General features: G+C 38.5%; 2 protein-coding genes across 2 annotated transcripts in view; both read right to left on the reverse strand.

Annotated features, from left to right (window-relative positions):
• Positions 1-1,780: 1,780 nt before the first annotated feature.
• Positions 1,781-6,181, reverse strand: DEFB126 (defensin beta 126). Its single transcript, XM_029917525.1, has 2 exons — positions 6,117-6,181; positions 1,781-2,090 (listed from the first exon to the last, which is right to left on the reverse strand). The coding sequence occupies exons 1-2, from the start codon at positions 6,172-6,174 to the stop codon at positions 1,837-1,839; spliced, it is 312 nt and encodes a 103-aa protein (XP_029773385.1). The 5' UTR covers positions 6,175-6,181; the 3' UTR covers positions 1,781-1,836.
• A 10,194-nt stretch (positions 6,182-16,375) lies between these two features.
• DEFB125 (defensin beta 125) overlaps positions 16,376-20,606 on the reverse strand; it is a 51,199-nt gene continuing 46,968 nt past the window's right edge. The window contains exon 2 of the mRNA XM_029917524.1: positions 16,376-16,980. Within this exon, the coding sequence (XP_029773384.1) occupies positions 16,652-16,980 (329 nt within the window). The 3' untranslated portion in view covers positions 16,376-16,651. The remainder of the gene's footprint in view (positions 16,981-20,606) is intronic.

Below are 20,606 nucleotides of genomic sequence, written 5' to 3' on the forward strand. Positions count from 1 at the left end.
GATCAAGGTGATTACTGAGGGGAGAGCACAGTGAGTTCTGCCAGGAGCCTTCAAAATCCCATCTGGCTGTTCAGTGAGACCCTATGAGCCTAGCCTCAGTCACCCTCTTCTCTGCATGGTAATGAGCTTCCCCCCAGGTGAAACAGGGCTTATAACCACCATACCCATGCAGAGCGGCCATGGTCCAGTGGGCAGGGCCGCCGGGAGCTGTGCCTTTCTGGTCTTCCCCAAGGAATCAGCAGCCTGCTATGGCTAAGTCCCTATGCTGTGAGTAAATTTGAATCTATTACTCCAGCAACCTTCAAAGTACCCTGAGTAGGAATAATTTTTTCTTTATTCTTCAAGTTCATAAACTTAGGCTCAAAGGTGAGAAATCAGTTGTCCACAGACTGAATGAATAGGTGGTGGGACTGCAAATGACCTCATAGATATCTGACTATGAAGCTCACAGTTTTTTCTACTGTCCTCCTCTGCTGAAGCGACCTGTCTCTGTCCACCCTGCTTCCTGTGTGAGTTCATGAGTTCTGCCTGCAATGAGAGCCGTGAACGTAAAAGGCAACAGGATCCTGCTGGGTTGGGATGATCCACCCCTCAATTCTCCTCTGTTGGATAATAACATAGATCATAGATGTATCTGTTTGAGGAAGGAGAGAAGACAGAGTAAATGAGGGCGATGTTTCATTCTGATTACTTGCTCTGACTTTTGTGGGCAGCTCTTAAGGAAAAAGTCCTATGAATAAGCATGAATGGCTAAATAAACCAGTATTTAGGTCACACTACAGAGCTCTTGCTCTCCCCTCTAAGTGGGCCATTATGTGCAGATTTCCAGGGAGAGAAGAAAATTGAATAATATCAAGGGATAGTGATAAGAGTGCTCTTAGTAGTCAATTAAGTCTGTCTCAGTTCAAGTGCCTACAAATCAATATTTCTCTCTTCTGAAGTGAGGTCTCAATACCTACATTCTAAGATTGTTGTAGGAAATTCAATAAGAAAATGGATGTGAAATGACTTTACATGTGGAATTTAAGATGCAAAATAGATCGACATAAGGGAAGGGAAGCAAAAATAATATAAAAACAGGGAGGGGGACAAAACCTAAGAGACTCTTGAGTACAGAGAACAAACTCAGGGTTGCTGGAGGAGCTGTGGGTGGGGGGATGGGCTAAATGGGTAGGGGGCATTAAGGAGGATGTTGGGATGAGCACTGGGTGTTATACGTGGGGGATGAACCACTGCAATCTACTTCTGAAGTCATTATTGCACTATATGCTAACTAACTTGGAGGTAAATTAAAAATTAATTAATTAAAAAAAGAAAATGGATATGAAAGCTCCACTTAAGAAATATTTGGCAAATGCCTTCAGTCTGTAGAAGAAGCCCTTTGATCATCCCATATTATGGACCAGTGGTTCTCAAAGTCTGGCTCTTTGACCAGCAACACCAGCATCACCTGGGATGCTTGTGAGTGATGCTAATCCTCAGACTTTCCTGCAGAATCAGAAACTGTAAGTAAGGGCCAGAAGTCTATGTTTTAGAAGTCCCTCGGGGTGTTTCTAACATACTTTAAAGTGTGATAATCACTGCTATAGGCAGGCGCAGGTTGGGAACCGTCTTCGATGACAACACCACTTCTGTCCGTCAGTCCCTAAGGGGGGTTTTGGACCACGCCTCCCCTGAGTCTTATTTTCATCCCTCCCCTGGCACGGCTGGTGTTATGGAGATGTGGTGTGAGTGATGGGAGAATGGGAAGGGCAGTAGAGAGAGAAGACTGACCACAGAATAAGGCCTTGGCTTTAATGAATCAGGAATCCTATCAGGACACAGAGGCTGAAATGCTCAAATAGTAGAAGCAGTGATCACCATTAGCGTAGTTTGTAGTTTCTTAGTAGTTGATAGTTCTTGGTTCTTAACAGTCTGCACAGAGATTTTATTACTGGCACTTAAGGGTGTAATCTTGTAAATAGCCGGGACACAGCACACCTTATGTCTGTAACATTTCCATTTCAAATAATCTATGTGAATCTCTCCATTTTTGCATTTCTTCCTGCAATATCCCATTTTCTTGCCACACTTTCTCAAAAAGAAATTACCTGTGTAAAGGAATTTTAGAGCTCATTAAGCCAAAGATATTTATCAAAATAAATTTAAAACAGCAAGCTTTGGGGTGCCTGGGTGCCTCAGTTGGTTAAGCATCTGACTCTTGATTTGGCTCTTGGTTTTGGTTCATGGGTTTCAAGCCCACATCAGATTCTGCACTGACAGCTTGGAAACTGTGTGAGATTCTCTCTCTCCCTCTCTTTCTGCCCCTTCCCTGCTCATGTGTGCACATGCTCTCTCTCTCTCTCAAAATAAATAAATAAGCTTTAAAACAGCAAGCTTTTTTTGAGTATTGACTACTCAAGTCTTTATCAGTTTCTTTGTTATATTTGTTCTAATAGTGAAAACCTCTTCTAAGGAACAAATGAGATTTTATGCCTACAGAAATATATCGATTTGTACATATATGTAAGGGATTGCCATTCCTGAAATGAGAATTCTGCATGTAAACTTTCCCCAGGATTCTATTTCTCATTTTTTTAAATGGAAAAAAATATAGCATATCATTACCCATCAACATAAAACCTCAAGTTTTGTAAAATGTAACCAAAATACATTTAAACACCTAAATAGAACTCACAAGCTTTTCTCTTATCATATGAAATGCTTAAATCATTGTAATGCTTCTCAGAATTACCAAAACACCCATGGCTTTTGTTGAGACTTGGGGGGATTTCCAGAATGTCTTTACATGTTTCTGAGGCTTTACAAATTGTATACGGAATGTAACTCTATGCTTGCCGCATACACGTATCACTCAAAATGTTCTATCAAGTGATAGACAAGTACATCTTAATTTTTAACATATAAACATTGATTATATATTATATTGAGATATATGCACAGTTTTTGGTAATTTTAGGAATAAAATATATGAGGCATTTTACTAGGAATATACTAATCAGAGAGATGTTCTGTGTGTACATGATATATGTGCGTATAATATACATTTACAAAGTCTTCTGTCATATGGTTTAACATATAGAAAGTCTTGAAGAGATGTTGGAACTCTTCCCCCACCTTGCTCTAGGTTGAGTCATATTTTCTTTTATTCAACCAAGATATAATCAGATTTGAGCAGGGCAGACAAAGTCTGGTGGTTACTTTGGAAAAGAGGAGAAAGAAAATAACAAGGAAATAAATGACTACGGGCTGTTGAAAGTATTATTAAGGAAAGAATTAATGTAATGTATCCCAGGGTAACTGAATAGAGCTACTACTGACAGGGTGATAGAGGAAATGATCCCTGAGGGAGTGATATTCAATGCTAGACATGTACTATAAAAAGGAGCCAGCCCTGGGAAGAGCCAGAAGATGTTAGAAGGAAAGAGAATAGCATATGCAAAGGCCATGAGCTGGTGAAGAGTTTTATGTACTTGAGGGACTTCTATTGTTTTCATGACTCTTTTCCATATCTGTGTGTCTGAAAGGTTCTCCCAATGGTCCCTATGCTTAAACTTCCTTTCCAGCCACACCCTCTTTTATCCTCTTTCCTCACTGTCACAAACATCTCCGTGGACAGGACACTCAAGTGTCTTTCTTCAGCTGGGATATATGGATGGAAATCTCAGATCAAGTCTCTTGCTTCCTTCTTTCCACTCCTGGCTTGGTATTTTGTTGGTTTTCTCTCTCAAATATCCTTCCTAAGTGTTCCATTTTTAATGCCGCCAGATCTTGGAGATGGGTTGGCTAATCTCACAGAATAATCCTGGGTTGCTTGTGTTTGTCTAAAAAGAGAAACTGGGGGTCCCTGGGTGGCTCAGACAGTTGAACATCTGACTCCATTTTGGTTCTGGTCATGATTTCATGGTTTGTGGGGTCGAGCCCTGTGTCTAGTTCTGTGCTGACACTGAGGAGCCTGCTTGGGATTCTCTCTCTCCCTCTCTCTGACGCTCCCTGCTTGCAAATGCTCTCTCTCGCGTGCTCTCAAAATAAATAAAAAATAAATAAACGTTAAAAAATAGAAAGGAAACCTGAATTTTCTCAGGGCCCTTCAGTTTAGAAATAAAATATCATGTGAATATGTGATGCATATCATCAATGTCCCAGAGTCAGAGAGAGAAATTTTATAATCTAAACTTATAGAATTTAGAGGCTCCATTAGACCAGAGACATTTTCTGAGGCCACCCTCATACCATTTATTAATTTCCTCTTATCCTTCCATTTGAACAGCCCACTGGTGGTAGAGAATGGCAGCTGCAATCTCTGGAAGCAGACTGTAGAGTAACCCAACTATCTTTCTGTTAGGAAGTTCTCCCTCAAAAAATTAGTTTGGCGCTTTGTGCTGTATATTTGAAAATTACAGGTGAGAGGGGCACCTGGGTGGTTCAGTCAATTAAGCGTCTGACTCTGGATTTCAGCCCAGGTAATGATCCCATGGTTTGTAAGATCGAGCCCCACACCTGTGCTGACAATGCAGAGCCTGCCTGAGATTCTCTGTCTCCCTCGCCCTCTGCCCCTCCCCCACTCATGCACGCTCTTTCTCCCTCTTTCTCTCAAATAAATAGACATTTAAAAACATTACAGATGAACTGTAGTCCACAGAACCATAGAAAATGTAAGCAGGGATGAATAACTTCCCACCATTTGGAAGAACTTTCTAAGCTCATGGAGAATGCAAAGAAAAATGCCAATAGATTTGATATGAAAATGAAAATTTTATATCTCAGATTAATAAAAAATTTAAAAAGTGTGACCAATAAGTGATTATCTTGGACTTGTGGGGCCAAGTGAGGAGTGACTGCTAATGGATACGAGGTTTCTTTCTAGGACGATGAGGATGTTTTAAGTTTAGATAATGGTGAAAACTGAACAATTCTATAACTAGACCAAAAGGCATTGATTTATACATTTTAAATGGGTGAACTATATGGTGTATAAATCCTGTATCCCTAAAGTTAAAGATAACCAACACACAATAACTTACAATACATGAAATGCCAAAGTTAATACACCTGTCAGGTGAAAGTGACAAATTAGTAACGAAGCACTAATATACTAAGAGTAACCATTTGAAAAGATATGCTAGTTCCCTTAAAAAGATAATGCCTTGTGACATAGATATGAAGGTACATATGAATAAAGGTATGAAAATGCCAGCACACAATATTTATAGAAATATCAAATTTCAAAGTTAATATACTTATCAGTAAAACCTAAGCAAAGTAGTAAGAAAAACACTAATATATCAAGAGTGACCATTTGAAAACATGTGGTGGTTCCCTTATAAGAAACAATATGCTATAACCTGGAAATGGAGCTTCTAAAATTTGCTTACATATCAGAAATCCTACAATGATTTATGAACTAGGTCATAACACTTTTCATAATACTGACACATTGGAAAAAATAACTTGACACACATAGAAGTCTTTCCAAATAAGTATTAGTACAAAAATAGAATAATGAACATCTATGGTACACTGGATTTTTGAGGAATATTTGAAGGTCTGCAAAATTGTTTTCATAAAATGTTAAATTAAAAAATCAGGTTAGAAACATATATATGACTTGGTCAACAGTTAGAAAATATAAGAGGTTATTAAATTGTAGCCAAGTTTTTCCACATCCAGCCATTCTGAATCTTTCCCCCATGGCCACCCAGGAGAGTTTCCTTCACTTTTCCACTTTTCAGTCTTACAGATATTTAGAAACAGCCTTTCCAGTCCTGTTAGTCACACCCACGAATAAAAATGCGAGAGACCTTCTCTGTCTGGAAGGAGTAATATCGTAGAATAGCTACTTCACTGTACTGAGCTGGCCCTGAGTGATGTGATAGAGGGGGGTTTGGAATGTCAGGACCCTCTCTGTCTCTGGATTCTCATTATTCTCCCCCAGTTCCAACCTGAGACACTGGTCTTGGGATCTTGTCGAACAGAGATGTTCTGAAAAAACAGGGCAAACCCCAGCCCCCAGTCCTGTGAGAACACGTCCCCCACTCCCACAGTTTGATAACAGAGACTCTATGTGCAGGGCCTGTTCTAGATTAGTGTTTATTTTTCCCCAAGATTTTATTTACCTGAGACCAACTGGGCCAAGAGGAAAAAAATCACAAGGGTCAATAATAAGGACTTCATGGCTCCTGAAAGACAGTGGGTTCTATGAAATCCAGAACTCTCTATTTAGTGTGACTGTCCTCTCTAGACGGGGTTGGGCTCAGCCAGTGAACCAGTAGGATATAGGATACTGTGTCAAACGTAACTGCAGTCCATTGGCCAGCAGCTCTAATTGAGGCACTACTCCTCAGTCCTGTACTTAGGCATGCCTTCAAGGAATGTGAAAGAAGACAGGGTGCAAGAATGGTAGGGCAATTTGGAGAGAAAGGATGCTCATAAGACTAATTTATTCTGATCTTCCAAGCCTGGTTGCTCCCACCTGTTTTGTTCACAGCTTCTTGCAATGATTCTACTAGTGTTTATCTTCCTGCATTATGACAGTCTGTTCACCTGTCTGTCTCTCCCTTTAAACTGGAATGTCTTTAAGGACACTGACTACATTCTTTTCTGTTTTCCAGTCCTGGGTACAGAGAAGTACCTGTGCAACTGCTGAATGAACAGATTAATATTGTTTTGATAACAACACTTCAAAAACATTTTTTTAAAGAAAGACATTGATGATCCAAGATAAATGTACAAAGATGTCTTCAAATCCCCCTTTAAGTTCATCAACAGAATATCATTAAATGAAGTGCATTTGGATGATTTAATATCATGCATCTCTTAAAAAGAGTGCAACAGATTTTGTCTTTCTAAATATATTTTTGAGCTCAAAACCAATGTTGTAGAACAATATAGTAATGATTCTAATTCATGCAAAACAGTTTTGTGTGTGTCAGTAAAAGTATTGGCTAAAAGGACACACATCATTTTAATAATAGTCATCTCCTCTGAATGGGACTGGGTTTAAGGCCGGGAGTCAGAGTAAACTTTAATTGCACTACAATCTTTTGAGTGACCCTCTGGATTGTGACTGGAATTCATAAGATTTTAAGGACTTTCTTCTTTGTGAAGAGATTTTATTTTTTCCCTTTCTTTTACAGATTTGTTGAGATATAACTGACATACATGAAGCTGTATTATTTAACGTGTTCAATTTGGGGGCACCTGGGTGGCTCAGTTGGTTAAGCATCTGATTCTTGATTGCGGCTTAGGTCATGATCTCACATTTCCTGAGACTGGGCCCCACACTGGGCTCTACGCTGACAGCTTGGAAGTCTGCTTGGGATTCTCTTTTTCCCTCTCTCTCTCTGCCCTTCCTCTGTGCACATGTGTTCTCTCTCTCAAAATAAATATATAAACTTAAAAAATAAAGTATTCAATGCGATGTGTTTGACATACCCAAACACTAGTGAAATTATCACAACAATCAAGATAATACCTCCGTCAACCTTCAAAGATTCCTTATGCTTCTCTGAAATCTATTTCTTTCTTCCCCTTCCTCCATATTTCTCAGATAACCAGTGGTCTGATATCTGTCAATAGATTGGTTTGCAATTTCTAGAATATCACACCCTATGAATTCTTTTCTTAGCCTGTCTTCTTTCACTCACTGTAATGACTTTGAGATTCTTCCTTGTTGTTGGATATAATAACATTTAATTTACTTTCATTGATAATATTCCATTTCATGGATACACAAAAATGTGTTTATTCACTCACTTTTTAAGTTTGGTTGTTTCCAGATATTAGCTACTACAAGCAAGGCTGTTAATCATTTGTGTGCAAGTCTTTGTGTGGATATATGCTTTCATTTCTTTTGGATAAACTGCTGGGAGATGGAAGAGTCACAGGATAAGTGTATAGTTTACTTGTTAAGAAATGGTTAGGTGACTGGCTGCCTCAGTCGGTAGAGCACGTGACTCTTGAACTCAGAGTTGTGAATGTAAGCCCCATGTTGGCCATAGAGCTTACTTTAAAAAAAAAAAAAAGAAAGAAAAAATGGCCAACTTATCTTCCAAATGGTTGTATCATTTTACATTCTTACCAGTATTTTACGAGAGTTCCATTGGATATATATTTAGAAATGAGATTGCTAGATTATATGGTGGTTTTATTTTTAATTTTAATTTTGGGGAAAGCTTCTATTCTGTTTTCCATGGTGGCTATCTCAATTTACATTCCTACCAACAGTGCATAAGGGTTTCCTTTCCTTTGAACTCTTGCCAACATTTGTTATTTATTGTCTTCCCGATGACAGCCATTCCAACAAGTGTGAGGTTATAGCTCATTGTGGTTTTGATTTGTATTTCCCTGATGATTAGTGATGTTGAGCATCTTTTCATGTGTCTGTTGGCCATTTGGATGTCTTCTTTGGAAACATGTCTATTTAATTCCCCTCCCCATTTAAAAATTAGATTGTTTTTCTGTTATTGAATTGTATGCATTCTTTATATATTTTGGATATTAACCTCTTTTCTGATATATGGTTTGCAAATATCTTCTTCCATTCTATATGTTGCCTTTTTCATTTTGTTGATAGTCTCTTTTACTGTGCAGAAGCTTTTAGGTTTGATATAGTCCCACTTGTTAATTTTTGCTTTTGTTGCTTGTTCTTTTGGTGTCACATTTAAAAAATCACTGCTGGGGGTGCCTGGGTGGCTCAGTCAGTTGAGCATCTGACTTCAGCTCAGGTCATGATCTCACAGTTTGTGAGTTCGAGCCCCGCGTCGGGCTCTGTGCTGACCGCTCAGAGCCTGGAGGCTGCTCCTGATTCTGTGTATCTCCTTTTCTCTCAGTCCCTCCCCTGCTCGCTCTCGATCTCTTTCAAACTAAATAAATGTTAAAAAAATTAAAAAATAAAAAATCACTGCTAAGATCAATGTCATTTATATGATAGTCTAGAAATTGCAAACTAATCTATAGATAATTTGTAGAAATCTAGCCTGCCTGAAGGTATATTGCATTGTGTGCCAGTCTCGGCCTGTCAGTAACTGGTGATGTGGTTGGACCAGCCCTTGTGGTTATGATTGCAAGGTACCCTTCAGCGATAACCATCAGGAAACTTTGAAAAAAAAAGTTTCATTACTTATAGGGCATGGAAATTACCTAGCCAAGGCTGCACAGTGAAGTCTTGGGTAGAAAGAGAGTGTGCACAGGGTTCTGGGGTTTTCCTTTTATTGGGCCTGAGGGTGAGGGCCTAGGGTATTATGGTCTCACTAGGTGAGTTTTAAATATAAGAGCAGGAATGTAAAGCATGGGAAGGGAAAAAACTAGTGTCCAACTGGTCAGTTATCAAATTCATCCAAGATCTCTAAAACAAAGGAACCTCAGTGAAGGGGGCCATGGTGGTGGTGGCTTTTTTTCTAGCTCTGTGGCTGGCAATGTGTGTGTTAGAGATAGCCATTATTGGAGTGCATGCCTCTTTGAAGTGGATGCCTCAGCAATCAAAGTTTAAGTCAGACACTTGCATTACCAAAGACAAAAGCCACCAAACAACTGCCTGGGCTTAGCACAGCAGCAGAGTGGGAAGGGTATTAGTTTGGACACAGTGGAGAGGAATTTTACCAGAGCCACCTAGGGTGATACTGCACAGAGCTAAGCTGTCCAGTGTTGGGGGCGCTGGGTGGAAAGCAGTGCGTTAGTGCCCACCTACCCTAGTTATATGGGTTGTGGCTGGAGAAACTTGTTTCTCTTCAGAAGAATACAGAGTGCTGAGGGAGGAACCCCATGCTGGGGAGGTGGGGGGAGAGACCAGGAAGAAAGCAGATAAGAATATCAAAAGGCTATAGAGAAAGCAGTTTCTGCTAGGAAGTCTGCCCACACACTTCTGGGAGTGTCCCACTGGAGACTCTCCTGGTTCACATGCACCCACAATGCCCCAGTGCTAACCCCACACCTCCTGCCCGCCCTGGCCAGATCTTTGTGTGGCTCATGAGAGCCAGAGCAGTTGGTAACCAGGTCTTTGGGCAAGGAGAAGCCACAAACTGGAGCTGCAGTGCCACCTTCTGGAATCTAAAGGGAGGTTTCCAGCAGCCAGACTGGTGAGTTACAAGAGAAAACAGTAAAAGATTAAGAATTCTGTCACGAGATGGAACAAGGAGTGTGGTGCTGGTTTACTGATAGACAACCTAGGAAACACCAGGTAAACTGACACCAAGGAACAGTACCGCATGGGGAGACAACCAGGAGAGGTCCAAGGAGGTTTCTGCTGCTCCACATGTGAGAGCAACAGTGCAAAAATGTGGGAACATGAAGAATCAAAGAAATATGCCATCACGACAAGATATCCATAATTCTTCAACAACTGAGTTCAAAGTTAGAGAATACTGCAGTTTAGTTGGTAAAGAATTCAAAATAGCTGTTTTGAAGAAACTTAATGACCTAAAGACAACTTAATAAGACAGTTCAATGATCTTAGGGAAAAAAATACATGAATAAAATAAACTCTTTATTAAAGAGACAGACCCTAAAAAAGACCCAAATAGAAATTCTGGAGCTGAAGAATTCAATGAATTCAATAAAGAATATAATAGAGAACATCTTTTTGAGAAGAGAGCAGATGGAAGATATTATAAGTGACTTAGGGGATAGGAATTTTGAACACAGAAGAGAACAAAGAAAAAAGAATAAAGTGAAGAAAACTTATACATTCTATGGGACTGAATCAAAGGGGAAATATTGGAACAATTGGGAATCTAGGGAGAGAAGAGAGGGAGAAAGGGACAGAAATTTTGTTTAAAGAAATAATCATTGAAAACTGCCCAACCTGGGGAAAGACATAGACATCCAAATTCACAAAGCTAATAAATAGATTGCCCTATTATCTCAAAGCCAAAAGACCTCCAAAACATAACATAATAAAACTATTCAAAATCAAAGTATAAGGAAAATCCCAAAAGGCATCCAGTAAATGAAGAGTGTAACCTACAGAGGAAACCCCATTAGGCTGTCAGCATATTTCTCAGCAGAATCCCTTAGGGGGCAGTGGAGTGACTTATGCAAAGTGATGAAAGATTTAAAATTACACAATGGAGTACTACATGGCAATGAGAAAGAATGACATAAGGCCATTTGTAGGAAAGTGGATGGACCTCGAGGGTGTCATGCTAAGTGAAATAAGTCAGGCAGAGAAGGACAGATACCATATGTTTGCACTCATAGGTCTAACAGGAGAACAGGAGAAATCTAATGGAGGACCAGGGAGAGGGGAAGAGGGAAACAGAGTTGGGGAGAGAGAGGGATGCAAAATTTGAGAGACTATTGAATACTGAAAATGAACTGAGGGTTGAAGGGGAAGGGGGAGGGGGGAAAAGAAGTGGTGGTGATGGTGGAGGGCACTTGTGGGGAAGAGCACTGGGTGTTGTTTGGAAATCAATTTGAGAATAAAATATTTTAAAAAATTGCCTGCCAGGAATATCTGGCAAGATTGTCCTTCAGATATGAGGTAGAAGTGAAGACTTCCCCAGACAAACAAGAGGTGAGGGAGTTTTTCACCACTAGACTTGCATTGCAAGAAGTGCTGATAGGAGTTCTCCAAACTGAAATGAAATGATTTTAATGAGCAACATGACAACATATGAAAATACTCACCCCACTGCTAAAGGTGGAAAATGTTAGTCAAGTATAGAAAACTCAAATTTTATAATAAGGTAGTATATGAGTCACTTAACTAATGTATAGAAGTTAAAGGAAAAGAGTATTAAAAATAACTATAGTTACTGTAATTCAGGTTACTATAATTAAGGAATTCACAGCATAAAAGGTAAATTGTGACATCAAACATATAAAAGGGGAGGAGAAAAAGGGAGGAGACTTTATAAGTGAATGTGGATTAAGTTGCTATCTCCATAAAATGGACTGCTTTATCTATGAGAGGTTTTGTGTAAGCCTCCAGAAAATCACAAAGCAAACACCTAAAGCAGGCTCATGAAGGATAAAAGAAGGAGGGAGAAGGGAGACAACAGAGCACACCATCATGACAAATCACCAGCTTACAAAAGTAGTCAACAACAGAGGAGAAAACGAAGCGGTGGAAATACAAAACAACCAGAAAGCAATCAATAAGATGGCAGTAGTTAGTTCTTACATATCAATAATTACTTTAAAGATAAATGGATTTAATCAACCAATCAAAAGACACAAAGTAGCTAGATGTTTATAAAAAACAAGACCCTACTATGTGCTACCTATGAGAGACCACTTCAGCTTTAAGAACACGTATATGCTCAAAGGGATGGAAGATGTTCCATGCAAGTGGAAACCAAAAGAAAGTGTGGATGTAGGCTGTTAGCCAAAAATGGTAGTAAGAGACCCACAAGGTCATTATATAATGATAAGAGTGTCAGTACATCAAGAAGGTATAATAATTATAAATATATATATATACAACCAACATTGGAGGACCTAAATGTATTAAGCAAATACTAACATATCAGAAGGAAGAAATAGACAAGATTATAACAATAGGGCACTTCAATACCCAATTTTCAGCAATGGGTAGGTCATTGAGACAGAAAATCAATTTTAAAAAATTTGAATTGAACCATGCTTTAGACCAAATGGACCTAACAGGCATCATACAAGAAAGTAAATTAAAATGGATCATTAGGTAAATACAGGAGCTAAAACTATAAAACCTTTAAAAGAAAACACAGGTGTAAGTCCTCATGACTTTAGGTTAAGCAATAATTTTTAAAGTATGAGACCAAAAGCAAAACAGATAAATGAGACTTCATCAAAATTAAAAACTTAAATTTTAAAAGACACCATCAATAAAATGGAAAAGAAACCCAGAGAAAGGAGGAAATATATGCCTAACATATCAAATTGTATATGTAACATGGGCAGGATAGCTCAAGAGATGGGGAATTTCATTAAAACTTTTTAATGTTTATTTCTGAGAGAGAGAGAGAGAGCGAGCAGGGGAAGGGCAGAGAGAGAGGGAGACACAGAATCCAAAGCAGGTGCTAGCCTCTGAGCTTTCAGCACAGATCCCGATGAGGGGCTTGAACCCACGAACGGTGAGATCATGACTTGAGATGAAGTTGGATGCTTAATCGATTGAGCCACCCAGGCACCCCAGGAGATGGGGAATTTCAGACTGGAGCTGGACACTATACAAAAAGGAACCAAATGCAAATACTGTGTTTGTATATGAAGATAGTAGCAATTTGGGGGACAATTCCCATGTAGTGAAGTGATGGGTTATTGAGCTACGGGAGATCCTTAAGGACAAAGATAAAAAGAATGCAAGGTGATCATGCTGAAAGATGGAGAAAGCATATATTCATGAAAATGGAATATCTAGGAATTATAGAAAAACTGATTGGTGTGGTCTGTGCCAGGTCATGTTTGAAGCCTGAGATCAAGTTTTAGGAGTGATCTTCAAACTTTTTTGAATTTTGAGGGTGTGGTTTTCCTAACATTATTTAAAACTGAAAAATAAAATATTTCATCATAAATGTATATAAAAAAGATATGATTACTGGTGGATTATAAAAATTGACATGTAAAAATTACAATTTAGTTTTTTCAATTCAATCTGAATGTATAATAGTGACAATTATCCATTTAATAAATATACAAAGAAGATTTTTAAAAAGCAATTAGGAACATTACATCATTTTTTCTCTTTAAACTTTTTATCCACCGGTTCAAGTTTTTATTCCACCCTCCCCACAAAATTAAATCTTAGTGTAATATATTTTTATGTTTAAAAGTCTATTATTGATCATTCTATCATATTTGCCCATAGCAAAAGAAGGATATATAATTTATTGTATAATAAATTATAATTTTTTGTAAAATCTCCATGAACCTAAAGCTCTAAATGTTTAATAACATATTCAAGATTGAGCCATCATTGCAATATTTGGAACAAAATTGATTAAAAAGGCATAAATGTATTGTCAAACATGAAAAATAATTATTAATCAAAAATAATTTTTTGTTTTACTATAAATGCATCTGGTTAATAAATAGATCATGCTTTCTTTCTGTTAGTTTGGATGAATAATACTTTTTACTGGAATGGGTGAAAGTCAGCATCCACTTTTTTCCCAGTTTTTATTTTGAGAATGTAAGAAAGATCTTTTTTTTTTTTTTTTTGAGAGATAGAAACTGCACAAGCAGGGGAGGGTCAGAGAGAGAGGGAGATACAGAATCCGAAGACAGGCTCCAGGCTCTGAGCTAGCTGTCAGCACAGAGCCCAATGCAGGGCTCGAACCCACGAACTGTGAGATCAATACCTGAGCCAAAGCCAGACGCTTAACTGACTGAGCCACCCAGGCTCCCCAAGAAAGATCTTATTTGCATCACGTAGATGATAGATAGATAGATAGATAGATAGATGATAGATTATACACAGATAGTAAATCACACAACTTTTTAAACTCCTTACAAGTTAAGTGCTCGCTTTGGCAGCACATATACCAAACTCCTTACAAGTTATATACCAAAAATTATTTACAAAGCTATTATTAAGCTTCAGAAATGCTTAATTTCAAAGCTCTGTCCACCATTAGCTTGATTCTTCCTGGTATCTTCCTGCTTTGGGAAACAAAAAATTTTAAGTCACTTGGATTTCTGAAAGATTTATTACCCAAAGTTTATGATTACTCATCTTCTGAACACAAGCACAAACATTACAGTTATCCACTGATTTGACACTTGGAGGTTTGTACACTCTGGACAATCCATGATTGTCAGATAAAGGATGGGTGAGAGGTCAAGTTTTCTTTTCAGAGTGGGAAAAGAGAAACTGAGAAAGTGGAGGTAGAAAAGAAAAGTCTGTTAAGAATGCTCTGATCATGAAAAGACATTCAGAAATCGAGGGTCTAGAAATTAATTTCCTTAAATTCTCAATGTGCACACTTTGGAAATCCTTTTTGTAGCTGGTACCCCACTTTGAAGACTACTGATTTATATTGGGTAACCTTCCCATATTTATTGAGATGATTGCATGAACCATGTGTTCTCAAGTTTTTATGGAGCATCTGCCATGTGCAAGGCACTGGTCTAGTAGCTCAGGACACAGCCGTGAACAAGATCAAGGTGTTAGGACTATATGGACATTATGGTGTTGGTGATGGGCCATAAATTAGTAAATACTTCAATAATTCAGTAGTAGACTGAAGAAATATACAAAATAATTTCAAAGAGCATAAGAAGAAGAAATAATATAGGGTAGTGAGGAGTGGTCTTATGGCCAAGGATTGTTTCTAAGGAGTTGACATTTGAAGCAAAGATATGAAAAAAATGTAGTCTAGGCCAAGGCAGACTGGTGGTGCAGGGAGGCCTTCATAGTGAAAAAGATGCCTCTGTGAAGAGTCAACATATGACCTATATGATGAGGTGTCAGCTATGCAAAGAAATAGAGAAGAGCAGTTTAGAGAGAAGGTGATCAGTTTGTTCTAGTTTGCTAAAGACTTTCTTGATATTGGCACTCAAATTCTCAAGTTCTGGGACAACCCTTAGTCCTAACCAAACTAGGATGGCCTGTCAGCCAAATGGGGGGGGGTCTAAGATCTACTGGAATAGAGGTCTATTGAAAGGTCAGTGATCTGATGGCCAATGTCCAAAGTGCAGTTACCATCACTGGCAACCTGACTTAGACAGAATTAAAAGAATTAGAGGAAAAAACCTTCTTGATTCTGAGACATTTAGGTACCCGGGTCTGTGGCTTTCAGTAGCATCCCAGACTTAGCCCAACACATTAATAATTAATCAAATTTGTAGTTAATAATTGCTTCTCTGTGATATCAAAGAGTAAACTTGCTGACTCATCAGTCACCATACAAACATCACTCACATGCATGGAAGCATGCAAAGCATAGAAACCCTACACATAACAGGCATTCATGGACAAGATGAAGATCTGGAGAGCCATGCTGTGAGATCACTATAGTGGGAAGTCGGACTTTTGATTGGAAAGAACATTGGAAAGGCGAGTCGAATTTGTGATGCAGCTTTTCATTTCAGATGCTGCTCTCAAGGCAAGTTCCACTTTCATCTCTATCTAGTTAAAACAATATTTGTGCAGAATGAGGTGGTTTCTAACTCTAACTGGGTTAGTTTCTAGTTGAAGCCTTACACAAAATTTGACCTAATGTTACAGATAGAGAATTAAATTCATAACTTACAATAAAAGGGGAGGGGTGGAGTGTGGGAAAGGGAGGACTTGTCTGGAACTTTTTATGTGCCTCTGTAGGTTCCTTCGTGTCTGATAGGAGTGGTTCAGGCTTTACTAAAGTCAAAATCCTTGTCTCAACCATAATGGCAGCTCCAAGCTGGTCTTCTTTTTTGGGAGGGGATATGGAAAAATACACAGACAGACAAAATGTTCACTGAGACCAATAAATTTTAATACATCAGAGGAAGACAGATAAAGACTTTCAGCCCAATATACAGAACCCCTGTGTCTTCTATGCACTTCCCTTTACACATTTCCAAACGTAGGGTAACTCTCTTGGTGCTTCTCTTGGCTGTAGCTTTATGTCCATCTGCATGCCATCCAACCCCCAATAGAATTGTTTCTTGGGAAATAACATCAACAGAATTGGATCCCTGCATATTGTTCCCACTGCTTCTTTCTTGTGTCCCACACCCACAAGAAATGTTAGTTAGTTGTACTATCAGTGGTCTCAGGAGAATATGTTGAAACTCTGGAAGAAACTTCTGTTAGGCCTCCAGATGGGCTCATGGTTACCTCATCATTAAACCAAGTTACAGGGGAATTAGAAAATAAATCCCTATCATTCACATCAACAGTTATCTCTTCAAAGGGCCCAGGACGTGGCGGCATTTTAGTGAATCCGTGATCGTCTTTTATGGGAATGCAGCATGTCAGCTTGTTCATACAAAGAAGCTTATACCTTTCAACATGAAAACACCGTTTTCTGCAGTGTCCAATGTTATTCTCCCAACATCTTTTGACTCCCCAGCCAGCTGCAGGGAATAAATGAGTAGGTCAAGTTTTTAACTCTAGCAACAATATTCAAAATTCAAAATTTTGACACCCATTACCCATATAGAGCAATATGATAAATACCGTAAGCCATTGGGAGACCAAATAATGAAACTGTATATTAAATATTGTGTCATATGCCATCAAGGAAATGGGGGCTGGCTGGGGAGGGAGAGAAAGAAGGAAAGCAGAAGAAAAAAAGAGGAGGAGGGGGAGGAGGAAGAAAGAGAGATAGAGAAAGAGACCTATGTACAGTTGATATTTAAGGCAAGACAAGAAGGATGGAAGGAGCCAGACAGGCACACAAGAAGCAGAGAAAGGACCAGCAAATGCTCAGTCCCACTGATAAGAAACTGCATCATGTATTGGGAGAAAGCTGATGAGTCTGAAGTATAATGTGCAAAGGAGCATAAGATGAAATGAGCTTCAAGTGGTATTGCCATCACCCAGTCATGTTAGGCCATTATTAAGCATTTTTTGTTGCAAAACACAGTGTGAACTAATTTATTTTATGCTTTAGATGGTTAGTTTGGATTTCATGGAAATTATATTAGGGAAAAGAAAGAATCAGGAAGGTGTGTTATAAGCCTTGGCTAGGTAAGATATAATGGTGCTGGAATTGGGATTTCAGGAACTGTGGAAAAAAGAGGGCAGATTTTCGACATTGGTTGTTTGGATATGAGGTCAGAGGAAGATGGAGAAATCAAAGTGCGTTACTGCATTTCTGTGGAGGTAGAAGAGATAAGGGGTACTTGCCATTACAGAATGTTAAACAGAGCAAACAACAAGATCTGGAAGGAAGAGGAAAAGGTGAGCTCAAGTATTAGCTTCAGGGCATATAACATATAATATACGTAGAATATCAAGAAGGCAGTGGGATATACCTGAATGATCTCAGTAGACAACTTCAGACTCTAAGTGTAAATTTTGGAATCATTGCTTATGGATATTTAAAACTACAGTAATGGGTAAAGTATAGTGAGTTGGAATACCATAAGATAGAAAGGGAACCAAGATTAAATTCTGGTGAGTGTCAATATTGAGAGCTCAAATAGGAGACAAAGACTCAAAAGAAAAAACCGGGTAAGTCAGAACAAAACAAGAGAATGAGACACTAGAGAATTAGGTTAGTTTCTCCAAAAGTAGACCTTGGGGGGAAATTTGAGTATAATGAGTGAATTGAGAGGCATTCTCCTCCATCTGAAATCAGTTTGGAAACACAATAGTTAGGGAAGTAAGAAAGCCAAAAAGAGGTGCGTTACATAGTTAGTTACCACTGTGGTTGACTAGAGCATAATCCTATGGGAAACTGGCAGCCAGTGCCTCAGAGTTCTCCTTCTTGAGAGTGAAAGGAGCCACCTGGCCAGCCAATATTTGATAGATGATCCCAGAGTGAGCTCATAATTCCATCATTTCTAGATTGCTCTGTATAGGGGTATTTCTCATGCAGTCAACCATGCTTTGGGGAGAACTACAAGTTGCAGATCAGGCTAGGATGCATGAAAATGGTAAACACCAAAAGGATACAAATAAAGTCGTATCAGATATGACTAGGTTATGCAAGAGAGGAAAGGGTTTCTCAAAACAATGAGTGGACATTTGTAGGCAAATGTTGGTGAGACATTGAGCAAGGTAAAGGCGGAAGTGTCCATTGTGTGGAACATGGTGATTGTCACTGGTAACCACGAGAGGAGCAGTTTCAGAGTGGGAGGAAAAAAAAGAAACAAAAGTGAAATTGGTGAAATGTGAATGAGAGAAGCAAAGTAGCACCTGGAGACAAAACTCTTAAAAAGTTCAGTATGAGGAAGAGTGGAGAAATAGAGACGTTCTTGGAGGACAACATGGAACCAAGGGAACATTTTTCAGGGATGTTTTGAAGAACGGGAAATAACAGAGCATGTTTGAAGACACTTAAGAAGAAACCAGTAGAAAGGGAGGGATTAATACAGAATAGGGAAATGAGACAACAGAAGGGCATAGTACTTCATGGTTGGCAAGGATCAAAATCCCATTCTACAGATTGAGATGGAGAAGGCACATGTCCTCGGCTATGTCAAGAGGGAAAGAGAAAATGGATGCAAAAGCATACTGGTACGAATGTTGACTGTGGTAAAAAGAAAAAGTTCTATTTGAATTTTTAATTGTTTTGTTTTGTTTATTTATTTTTTTTTAGATTTCACTTATGACTGGAGTAATATAGTACTTGTCTTTCTCAGTCTGGCTTATTTCACTTAGCAAAATACCCTCTCAGTCCACCTGTATTGTTGTAAATGGCACAATCTTATACTTTTTTAGGGTTCCATAATAGTGTGTGTGTGTGTATGTGTGTGTATGTGTGTGTGTGCATGTGTGTGTGTATCTTCCTTATCCATTTGTCTATTGATGGACACTTGGGTTGATTTCCTCTCTTGACTATTGGAAATAATGTTGCAATAAGTATAGGAGAGCATATATCTTTTCAAATTAGTGTTTTAATTTTCTTTGGGTAAATATCCAGTAGTAAAATTATTAAATTATATGTTATGTCTATTTTTAAAATTTTTATTTTAGAGAAAGAGAGCAGGCAAGTGGGGCAGAGGGAGAGGGAATCTTAAGCAGGCTTCATGCTCAACCTGGAGCCCAACACAGAACTCAAATCCCCCTACCCTGGGATTATAATCTGAACTGAAATCAAAAGTTAGATACCCAACAAACTGAACCACCCAAGCACCCCATAGTATTCTATTTTTAATTTTTAATTTTTTTGAGGGAATCCATATTGTTTTCCACAGTGTCTGTGCCAACTTCTATTCCCACCAGCAGTACACAAGGGTTCTTTTTCTCCACATCCTCACCAACATTGTTATTTCTTGTCTTTTTTTTTTTTTATTTCAACCATTCTGACAGGTGTAAGGGGATATCTTGTTGTGGTTTTGATTTGCATTTCCCTGATGTTTGGTGATGTTGAGCATCTTTTCATGTGACTATTGGAATTTTTTAAATCTCAAAGTGTGGGATAAAGTCATAAACTGGGAGGGAGGGTCATGTAGAGAAATAGAGCAGGAGAATTAAAGAGAAAGAAAGGTCAGTACAAGGTAGCTGCCTAGAAAAAGGAAAGATGAGCTCACAAAAGAAATATGGTAGGATTTCTAAGCAATATGGTAATTCATTTGAGGGATGAGGATATGAGTGTAAACTAGCCTGCTCCATTTTATGATCATTTATCAGGCAAGCAAACGTGACTGTATTTTTCAGAAAATTGCCTGCAAAGTATGAAGATTGGTGTATTCTAGGCAGAGGAAGCAGCCAGAGCAAAGATCCCATGTTGGAGGAAGCCTGGTGTATAGTTAAAAAAGGAAGTAATTCTCAAAATAACCTTTTCAGGATTTAATTCGGTAATGTATAAAAAGCACCTTTCATGGCTTGACATATATAAAGATAACAGTAATTTTTCTCCTGTTGCCTCTCCTGGGCCAAGAAATTTACTTTTCTCCAATGATTCATTCTCTTATTATTTTATTGGCTCCAATTTACTTTACTTTACTTTATTCTAGTAAAGTCTAGTCTAGTCACAAATAGGACATTTTTGAACTAAGCAGACAAAATCACATGAAGCTTAATTTCTAGC

Source organism: Suricata suricatta, chromosome 12 (assembly GCF_006229205.1).
Source record: "Suricata suricatta isolate VVHF042 chromosome 12, meerkat_22Aug2017_6uvM2_HiC, whole genome shotgun sequence".
Classification (NCBI taxonomy): Eukaryota; Metazoa; Chordata; class Mammalia; order Carnivora; family Herpestidae; genus Suricata; species Suricata suricatta.

Excerpts from the sequence above, each read along its gene's own strand:
- DEFB126 (XM_029917525.1), bottom strand. The coding sequence starts at position 6,174 with ATGAAGTCCTTATTATTGACCCTTGTGATTTTTTTCCTCTTGGCCCAG. Across the intron at positions 2,091-6,116 it reads CTTGGCCCAGTTGGTCTCAG|GTAATTTCTTTTTGAGAAAG; the intron begins GTAAATAAAATC and ends TCCTTTACACAG.